This window comes from Sus scrofa, chromosome 9 (genome assembly GCF_054392235.1).
Source record: "Sus scrofa isolate SSC_HxYL_T2T_F1_AM1 chromosome 9, Sscrofa_HxYL_maternal_Yorkshire_Landrace_v2.0, whole genome shotgun sequence".
Lineage (NCBI taxonomy): Eukaryota > Metazoa > Chordata > Mammalia > Artiodactyla > Suidae > Sus > Sus scrofa.
This window is the reverse complement of record NC_139391.1, coordinates 91842493-91853782: the sequence shown is the minus strand read 5'-3', so window position 1 is coordinate 91853782 and position 11290 is coordinate 91842493. Positions and strand designations below refer to the sequence as shown.

General features: G+C 35.3%; 1 protein-coding gene across 1 annotated transcript; it reads left to right on the top strand.

Annotated features, from left to right (window-relative positions):
- Positions 1-9169: 9169 nt before the first annotated feature.
- PRPS1L1 (phosphoribosyl pyrophosphate synthetase 1 like 1) lies at positions 9170-10236 on the top strand. The gene has a single exon (NM_001436072.1). It carries the CDS (start codon positions 9236-9238, stop codon positions 10190-10192), a length of 957 nt encoding a protein of 318 aa, NP_001423001.1. The 5' UTR covers positions 9170-9235; the 3' UTR covers positions 10193-10236.
- Positions 10237-11290: the final 1054 nt, after the last annotated feature.

Sequence of the window (11290 nt, the reverse complement as noted above, 5' to 3'; positions counted from 1 at the left end):
ACAGAATTTAAGGCAAAAGGCATTCATTACTAAACAATAGTGTTACTTTAAACTGCTATCTCAATTCATCAAAAAGATACAACGAATCGTAGATAACCAATAAGCCTCAAAATATGGAAAAATAAAAAAAGAGAAATGTATAAGGAGAGACATAGACCAACAATCACTGTGAAAATTTTAACAAATTTCTCTCAATATTTAATAAGATAAATTAAAAAAGCAGTAAAGATAGAAGAGATATAAATAACACTACAAACAAAACCAGATCTAATGTGTGTATTTGTGTGTGTGTGTGTGTGTAGCTCTTAATCATTCAAGAGCACATGTTTTTCCTAACATACATGGAATATTTATAAAAAGTGACCACTTAGGACTAAAATAAAAGTTTCAACAAATTTCAAAGGACTTAAATCACACAGAGAATGTTTTCTGACTTCAGTGCAAATAATCTAGAAATGAAAACCAAAACCAATAAGACATCTAAAAATTCCTTATCTATCCAGTTAATTAAGAAGGAAACTAAAAAATCCCTGAAACAAACAAACAAAAAATTGTTATCAAAATTGGAAAATAGATTTACCAGAATACCAATAGATATACTATAAAAATATTACACATAAATCTTTAGTTAAAACAGTACTTAGAAGAAAAATGAATAGCTTTGAATCTTAATAAATAATATGCTGAGTACGCTTTAAGAATATTTAAAAAGAACAGCAATATTAACACAAAAAAAGGTCGAAAGAACACAATAAAAATAATCTGAAAATCAACAAAGTTTAAAACAAGCAGCCAGTAAGGGTGCATCATCAACAATTTCCACCCTTAGCTCTTTTGGAAAAGACTAATGAAATTAATAGACTTCTGATGAAACTGATCAAAAAAGAAAGAATATAGTTTCAAAAATCCAATACCAGCAACGACAAAGGGAAATATTTAAAATGTTGCAGATATGAAAAGAGGCTATCATAGGAAGCACTTTCAATAAATTTGAAAATTTAGTTAAAATAGGAAATTTTTTAGAAAAATAAAACTTAACAAAACTGACCAAAAAATTGGAAATCCTGAATATAACCAATAATCTATAACCTGAATGTAACTGAGAGAAATTGAATAAGTAGTCAAATGTCTTCTGGTCAGTTTTATTTAGTGTCATTATTTTATACAATTCTTCCATAGGATAGAAAAAGATAAGATGCTCTTCAACTCATACAGAGCTAACTTAATCTTGTTTTCTTAACCTAATAAGTATAGACAGAGAATTATGGGCCAAATTCCCTCATAAAGATACATGAAAACATTCTAAATAAAATATTAGCCAGCCGAATCAAGTAATATATAAAAGGACAATACATCGTGATTAAATTGGGTTTATCCCATGAATATAACATCTGTTTAACATAAGAAAAGAAATCATTGTAATTTACCATATTAAGAGGTTATACAAGAAAAATCATATTATAATCTTCAAATATGCCCCGAAAGCCCTTGACATAATTCAAGCCCTTGTTAAAAAAAAAAAGAAGAAACTTTCAACAAATAATAAGAAGGACTTGACCTTATACAGTATTTCTTGATAAAATACAACATGCAAACATCACACATAATGGTAAAATATTAAAAGTTTTCCCTTTTGAGATTAGGATTAAGGCAAGAATGCCCACTGTCACCACTTCTAGACAACCTGACCTTAGAGATCCTAACTCACCACAAGGCAAGGGGGAAAGTGCAAGGAAGAGCCATACTGCCATTTATTTCCAGATAATATGATAGCTTATTTAGAAACTTAAAATTCACAAATTTTAAGAATGGATAAAATTTTAGAATATTAAATATATTACTATGTAACAGAAAATACAATAAATTAGTAGATACCATTGAAATCACATAAAAATGAAGCGCCTGGAAATATCTTTAAAAATGTAAAAAAGGGAGTTCCCGTCGTGGCTCAGTGGTTAACGAATCCGACTAGGAACCATGAGGTTGTGGGTTCGATCCCTGCCCTTGCTCAGTGGGTTAACGATCCGGCGTTGCCGTGAGCTGTGGTGTAGGTTGCAGACGCGGCTCGGATCCCCCGTTGCTGTGGCTCTGGCGTAGGCCGTGGCTACAGCTCCGATTCAACCCCTAGCCTGGGAACCTCCATATGCCGCGGGAGCGGCCCAAGAAATAGCAACAATAACAACAACAACAAAGACAAAAGACAAAAAAAAAAAAAAAAAAAAAAAGTAAAAAGGGATATTTGAGAAAAAGATTTTCTTTTTTTTTTTTTACTCTTTAGAAGAGTTTATTAAAGGCAATATTTAAAGACTAAATTCCCTGAAACCTTAACAACCCAAGATTTTATTCTCAACCTAGTTTGAATCAGTATATTTGAAAAAATATTTCTATGGAAAAATTATAAGAACTTATTGTCATTTTAAAGAGTAATTTAAAAGAGAAATAGCATGTTCATGAATTGGAAAACAATACTATAATGCCAATTTTTCCTAACTGACTTACAGATTTAATGTAATTCCAATCAAATTCCAACAGAAATTGTTGTGGAACTTTAAAGGTGATTCTAAAAAGGAACATGGAGAGTTCCCGTCATGGCTCAGTGGTTAACGAATCCGACTAGGAACCACGAAGTTGCAGGTTTGATCCCTGGCCTTGCTCAGTGAGTTAAGGATCTGGCGTTGCCTTGAGCTGTGGTGTAGGTTGCAGATGCGGCTTGGATCCCCTGTTGCTGTGGCTCTGGCATAGGCCTGCAGCTACAGCTCCAATTAGACCCCTAGCCTGGGAATCTCCATGTCCACAGGAGCGGTCCTAGAAAACTCAAAAAGACAAAAAAAAAAAAAAAAAAAAAAAGTACATGGGATTGTCATATGTACACAGTGGTATATGGAATGGTTGCCCAATAGGGACTTGCTGTATAGCACAGGGAACTCTACCCATTATTCTGTAATAATCTATATGAGAAAAGAATCCAAAAAATAATGGGTGTGTATATATGCATAATTGAATCACTCTGTTGTGCAGCAGAAATGATTACAACACTATAAATCCACTATACTGCAATAAAACTTTTTTAAAAATGAAAAAAAGAAATAAAATATACATGGGAGTATGTGGGAATATAAATAGCCAAGGTACCCTTGAGGAAAAACAATATGGAGTGCTTAAGGTTCTACTCATTCTAACATGCATTTGAATAGAGAAATTCTTTTGTTTTTACTTGTTTTGTTTATAAACTGATTCATAGATCTTTCTCAACTTATGATGTGGTTACACCTAGATAAAGCCCATTGTAAGTTGAAAATATCAAGTCGAAAATGCATTTAATAACTTAACCTACCAAACATCACAGCTCAGCCTAGCCTACTTGAAGTATGCTCAGAACACTTGCATTAGCCTACAGACAAAATCATTTAACACAAAGTCTATCTTATAATAAAGTGTTGAATATCTCATGTAATTTATTGAATACTGCACTGAAAGTGAAAAACTGAACGGTTACAAGGGAACAGAATGGTTGTTAAGTGTTTAAATCTTGTGGATGTCTGGGAGCTGCAGCTGCTGCCCCTGCCGAGCATCGGGAGAGAGTATCATATCATACTCCACAGTTCCAACCCCGGGAAAAAATCAGAATTCAAAGTTCAGTTTCAAATGAATGTGTATTGCTTTTGCAGTGGTATAGTTGAAATATTGTTAATTGAATCACTGTAAATTGGAGACAGGCTATACAACGGTTTCCTCCTAAAGGGCAACATCAAATCAAATTAGCAAATATTTACTCTGTACAATATTTGGTATCATTAGGGATAACCAAGTGGTTTCCAGAGTTTGAAAAAGGTCTTTCTCAGTGATGAATTCTGTAAGAGATTCAAGGAAGGTAAATAGGATAATAAATAGGAGACCCTCTTAGTTTCATTCAACTCTTAGTTTGCAATAGGTAGAAATTCATTTTTTAATTAATTTTTATTAATTTTTTTTTGTCTTTTTTGCCATTTCTTGGGCCACTCCCGTGGCATATGGAGGTTCTCAGGCTAGGGGTCTAATCGGAGCTGTAGCTGCAGGCCTACGCCAGAGCCACAGCAACGCAGGATCCTTAACCCACTGAGCAAGGCCAGGGATCAAACCTGCAACCTCGTGGTTCCTAGTCGGATTCATTAACCTCTGAGCCACGACAGGAACTCCTAGAAATTCATTTTTAAATGTTCAGATGTTTAATGGATTTTTAAATCTCCCCATATAACAAGAATTCACCTCTTAACATGTATTTGTCAAGGTATTTCTGGAACACAATACAGGTATTTTAAGTGGAACTGTGTATGTGTACAATTTTTAAAGAATTATTTGATATTTGAAAGTGATATATTCAAACATAGAAAATAACATGAAAAGATCTAAAAGCAAAATAAAATATGCCACATTACAAGGTCTAGTGAAATGAATAAAAGCAAAATAAATAAATATCGATGATGCCAGCCAGTGGTTCTCAACAGTGCGGTCACCAGAATGGCAGCATCAGCATTACATGGCGTCTTATAAAAAAACGTGAAGCCTGGATCCCCACTCTGGACCTAGTGATCAGTAACTCTGGGGATGGGGCTTGAGACCTTATGTCTAACACTCCCTACCAGTGATCCCACTGCCCTTGAAGTCAGAGAATAAAAGAATCATTTCAAACCACACTACATTTGGTTTTTACTTATGTGACTAGACAACTACCTCTATGCTTATTATGAAGATTAAATAAATGGTCATAATGGAAGATAAAAGTCTTAAAAATAGGTTTGAATAGCATAAATGGAGCTTGCATTTTTCAAAATATAATTAACATGAGTTTCTTTCTTACTTTCTTTTTATGGCAGTTCCTGCAGTATGTGAAAATTCCCAGGCTAGGGATCAAACCTACGCAATAGCAGAGACCCAAGTCTCTGCAGTGACAATGCTGGATCCTTAACCCAATGCACCACAGAGAACTCCAACATGAGTATCTTTTTACTAATTTCATGAAACTAATATTCTATACCAAAAGGGAAAGATCCATTATCAATAACTACTTAAAAACATTTCACATAAATATTAGGAAGATATTTTCTTATTTGCAATGAACTAGCTATAGGACCTCTCCATATGCTTGCCTCATCTGTTATTACAATTATATATTATTTAGCACATATAACCTCATTATTATTTCAAGGCTATTATTTCATACTACGGTTTTTAAGTTCACTAGAATTTTTTGTCTTAAATTCCAATGTGTTTCAGAAATAGCCTCATGAGTCTAACATAATACTCAGAATTAAAGTTGAATTTCTGAATCAAAAAACTTTCTCCTTTTCCCCTATTTGTTTCACTCAGCTTTATTTACGTAATCACCATCTTCACATCTATTGTATAAAATGACAAGATTTCCAACTAAAAGTTCAGTAAACACACACAGTAGTCAACTTTAATTGTAAACAATCACAAAACAAACTTTAAAGCATTTCTACCAATGTGAAGCTCTGTGGGAAACTGCTTTCTCAAAGTATTGTGGATGATTATTATGAACAAAATAAATGAGGTAAGGTAATGTTACAATAATGATCTGGAACTGTGAGTCAAATGAGGAAGATTAAAGGCACAAAGAAACTCTTCCTAATAAACAAGCAGATAACTGCTGGAAAGAAAAATATGTTCCTTTTTGAAATTAACTGCCAAACATTCTCAACCTACACAAAGCTGTCATAAAGGACATCTAAATCTGTCCTTGTTTGTAACATGTGTTGTGACAAGATTTGACAGTTTATCAAAGAACTATAATTGCCACCTAAACATCGAGCATTTTGTCAACTCCAAGTGTATTTAGTGAAAGCATTTATTTTACTTAAATACAACAACAATTTTTCTCCACTTTCTGAAAGAACTGACTGAATTTCTCTTCTCCTTAGCTCATCAAGCTGCATCAGGGCTCTCCAAATTATTTATGTGGGAACGGTGAAGGGTAAAAGAATAATCAGTAAAGCAAGAAACTATTTCCAAGGTAATATATATATTCTGGGTATTGACTCAAAAGACCTTCAAGATACAACAATTCTTGCAGCTCTGTAGAGATGACATTTAAATATGCTTGCCCTAGGAAGGAAAAAGATCAGGCATTTTCTCTATTCCACAATTTTTTTCCAGAGTAATTTATTAAGAAACGTCTTATATGGAATGTGTTGTTCAGTGGGCATCATTCCTACCTGTAACTTTCATCGAAAATAGTGATAAGATAGATGTCTTTCTCAACCTAGAGACTAAAATAAACAGAGGCTAAATCCTCTTACAATAGATCCATGTAACAAAAATATGAGAGTAATAAAGATGTTTCCATGGCATGACTAATCGTTCACTTGTTTTTCTGGAAATAATTTTTCAAAGTAAAAGAATTGTCAGATCTCAGCTTTGGGGCTTTGTTCTTTGTTGTAGTTGTTTAATAAAAGAGTAAAAATTTTGTGCAAAAATTTCCACACAATCTTTTGATTTTTCCTTCATTTTAATAAGCCTCAAAGAAAAGGCCTAGACATGACACAGTGAGAAATATTTGGAATATATTTGGAAATTCAGGAATCTTTTGAGTTCTAATTCACACTCTGCCTCTAATTGGCTTTTAGATCCTAGGCAACTTGCTTCATTTCTCTGGGTCTCAGTTTTCTGTCTGTGAATTGAGATATTAGTTAGACTGGGTGGTTTCTAAGGCCATTTCCATCTTTAACATTTTATAATTCTAGACAAATCCCTGAAACTGTAAGATGTTGCAACAGCCAGAGCATGGAGCAAAAATAGCACAACACAAAAATTTTTCTTACTTAACACCTTAAGTAAAATGCAACCAACTATGGGGTTTTTAATGTTTACATTAGCATTCAGTCCTATTTAGGTAATAATAAGTCTATTTAAAAATCTGTTTTGTTTTTCTTCAAAAACTGAAAAATGTGTGACACATTGAGAACACTAAGAAAAAAAATCATTTTAATCGAAGCTGCAAGTACTTTTTAAGTGCTGCTAAATTAAGCCACAGAATTTTCTTTAGAAATCACTGTATGTAGTCTGGCTGAGGATGAGAATTATATACTATAGGTGGGTCTGTTGATTTTATGATACGAAAGAACATGAATGAAGGGTTGTAAACTGAAATGAGCCAGCATACACAGTCAACCATGAAGAGTGTGAATTGAAGAGAAAATCATGTTGATATCTTGAGAGATGTGACTGGATCAGCAGGACATTCAGATTTAGCCTGTTTGACATAGCTGTTTATACAGCTTTATAATGAGCACATTCAATATATAAAAACATTGTTTTCTAGCAATGTGTTTCATAGACACTGCCAAATCTTAACCTATTTCTGTTGCCTCCCCCATTCCTTATCTCATTCCTGAGCTTATCCTATCCATGAATCGAACCCAGTGGAGAAGATGAAAAGCAGGGTGAGAAAATACATTCAAAGAGTTATTTAGTAATTTCAAAATATTATAAAATGATGATTTGATTTAGCCTAAATGATGGTTTTAGGCTAAATCAAAATATACCAAAACCAAATGCAGATACATATTTAGCAGGATAAAACATTCTGATCTCTATCTGATGCCTCAATTATTTTTATAACACAGTTTATTGTTGAAATTCCTGGTACTTATGATCTCTTTCACGTCTTAGCCCATTACTCCAACCCCCAATTCACTTTGAAAACTATGCATTTAAAATTTGCAACAAAGACTTAATCATCATATACGTTTTGATAGTCTTTTTTTAACTTCACTATAAAAGTAGTGAAAGTTCAAATACTAGGTTAACAGATGTCAATAAAATGTCATTCTTGACTACCACCAACCTATTCTCCACTGCAAAGATAATCATAATAAAAAGGACTTCCATAATGATTTAATGCTTTGACTATTACTTAATTTTAAATACAGAAATATCATACTATGTATAATTTTGTGAATGGGTTTTTTACATTTAAAAATATCTTGGAGACACTTCCATATGACTACACACAAATCGTCTCTTTTTTTTTTTTTTTTTTTTTGTCTTTTTGCCTTTTCTAGGGCATATGGAGGTTCTCAGGCTATGGAGGTTCTCAGGCTAAGAGTCGAATCAGAGCTGTAGCCACCAGCCTACACCACAGCCATAGCCACAGCAACGCGGGATCCGAGCCACGTCTGCGACCTACAGCACAGCTCACGGCAATGCCAGATCCTTTAACCCACTGAGCAAGTCCAGGAATCGACCCCACAACCTCATGGTTCCTAGTTGGATTCTTTAACCACTGAACCACGACGGGAACTCCCTAAATCGTCTCTTTAATGGCTGCCTGTGTATGTAAAAAACATTTTCGATAATTTAACCTATTAAGACATTTTTTAGTTTACAAATTTTGCTTTTATAAACAATTCCAGAGAGGTCATTATTTGTCATTCACCATCTTCTGCTCTGTAAGTGGTGCAACACATGACACACACAACACCTCAGGAAATACTGACTGAATGGATTAAGAAATACTGTTATCAATATATTTGAGAGGTGCCTGTGAATATTTCTGAGTATATTCCTAAAGCTAAACACAGTGAGTCAAAAGTTAATTTTCCTTGCAAAATCTACACACTACACATTTCATTAGAATATAAGGAGTTAGCTATCTTGTAATTTTGGCCTTCTTGGTGTGTGAAAATAATTGACATTTTTCTCGATTACTAACATTTTTTTCAATGTTTATTTCTACTTATTTTCCCTATGAATTACATATTTATACCATTTTCAAACTTCTTTTTGGTTATCTTTTTCTCACTCAATTAGAAGGACTCTTTCAAAAACACGTTTTAAACACTTCCTCCAGTCCGAAACTTACCTTTCAAACTTCTGTCTTCTAGCTTGCAGAAATACATTTTCACGTATTCAAATTTCTTCAAGCAGCCTTTGAAAACTAATACAGGCACTAATAGAAGGGGGAAAAAATCCATAAACTGAAAAAATATTTGACTTCAGTGTAGAAGTGTGGAATGTGTGACAAGCAGGAACTTACTTGCAGACCTGGGGCAGCTTAGAGCTGCGCGCCACCGGAAGGAACTGTGAAAGCAGAATAACAACCGGAAGCCGTTAGTTAAGAGTCCGTGCTCTGGAGCATCTGGGATAACGCTTAAGAGTAGTTTCTGGGCTGACTTCCATTCCCAAGGCAGCAGCTGGGTGACACTGGACTTAAGAGAGTCTAAGGCAGTTGACCAAAATGCCAAATATCAAAATCTTCAGCGGCAGCTCCCACCAGGATTTATCCCAGAAAATTGCTGGCCGTCTGGGTTTGAAGCTAGGCAAGGTGGTGACGAAGAAATTCAGCAACCAGGAGACCTGTGTGGAAATTGGTGAGAGTGTGCGAGGAGAAGATGTCTACATAATGCAGAGTGGTTGTGGTGAAATCAACGACAATCTGATGGAGCTTTTGATCATGATTAATGCCTGCAAGACTGCTTCAGCCAGTCGGGTAACTGCAGTCATCCCCTGCTTCCCGTATGCCCGGCAGGATAAGAAGGATAAGAACCAGGCGCCAATCTCTGCCAAGCTTGTTGCAAATATGCTGTCTGTAGCAGGAGCAGATCACATCATCACCATGGATTTACATGCTTCTCAAATTCAGGGCTTTTTTGATATCCCAGTAGACAATTTGTATGCAGAGCCAGCTGTCCTGAAGTGGATAAAGGAGAATATCTCTGAGTGGAGGAATTGCACAATTGTCTCCCCAGATGCTGATGGAGCTAAGAGAGTGACTTCCATTGCAGACAGATTGAATGTGGACTTTGCCTTGATTCACAAAGAAAAAAAGAAGGCCAATGAAGTAAACCGAATGGTGCTAGTGGGAGATGTGAAAGATCGTGTGGCTATCCTTGTGGATGACATAGCTGACACTTGTGGCACAATCTGCCATGCAGCTGACAAACTTCTCTCAGCTGGAGCCATCAGAGTTTATGCAATCTTGTCTCATGGAATCTTTTCTGGTCCAGCCATTACTCACATCAACAGTGCATGCTTTGAAGCAGTAGTAGTCACCAACACCATACCTCAGGAAGATAAGATGAAGCGTTGCTCCAAAATACAGGTTATCGACATCTCCATGATCCTTGCAGAAGCCATCAGAAGAACTCACAATGGGGAATCTGTCTCCTACCTGTTCAGCCATGTCCCATTATGATAGAGTAATATTGGAGTTATTGTATTTTAAATAAGATAAAAATATACCCTGATCATTGGTTTCTTTTGTTATTTAATGAAATGTTCAGCAGAAGACCTTTCTTTCTCCAGGGTGGCTTTCTACATCCCACATCATGTATATTAGGTCTTTATTTTAGATTGGAGAGAGAGGGATAGAGAATAATTGTTGGGATTTTCTATCTGGGTAGTCTCAGTATGGCTTTGATGATTTTGTGAGACTTGAAGCTTTAACTACAGTTCAGCTGCTGATTTCGGACTTTGAAGGTGGTGTGGGGAGATTTTTGAAAGTAAATGGGGGAAACTTAGACTGCTTCACATGTGAATGCTTCAGGGTTTATTTTGTTTAGAACTAGCTCTGCACCCAACCCATTCCACCATTACCGCCATATCTCCATCCCTGAACCTCTTCAAATGCCCTCTATTCCACACCCCCTGCCCCATTTATCACAAGTTCCCTAAGATCTATGCTAAATTGCATCAAGAGTCCTGCACAACCCAAATATAGTTCATGTGATTGCTGAGCCACCTGCAAGGCAAGAGCTTCAGCTTTCAGCTTGAATATCCATTGGGTAGGCTCATGAGGCAACAAAAGTGCAGCAAATGCTTTTTGAGAGGAAAAAGATAAATGTGCCAACATCTGATTGGAGGCTGTGAATTTTAGATTCTCCATTGTACCTGTTCTCTTTTACTTAGCTTTACTTCCAACCATCTTGACATTTTCCTGGCTAAACATCCTGTTGGATACAAATGATCAGTGTACTAGTCTTCTGGAAAATAAGTCCACTTCCTGTAATCTCTAAAATTTGCACCAGATGTTTTTGCTATAGCTTGATCTTAACCTACTACTTACCATAGTAGTAGATTTTAGGTGGTGCTTAGTGTCTTTTGTTTAGGCATTTAATTTTAATCTTTCTTCTTTGCATTTGTTTGGCCTCTCAGATGACTGCACCTTTATATTTAAAATTTTATGTTATTCTCTCTTGGGGTGAAAACCAATAAAATGTCTTCATGTATGAAACAAAAATAAAATCCACATTTAGATATATCATGAAATTTCTGATCTTCAAGAAAAGACAGG

Coding starts and splice junctions, on each gene's coding strand:
- PRPS1L1 (NM_001436072.1), top strand. CDS start 9,236: ATGCCAAATATCAAAATCTTCAGCGGCAGCTCCCACCAGGATTTATCC.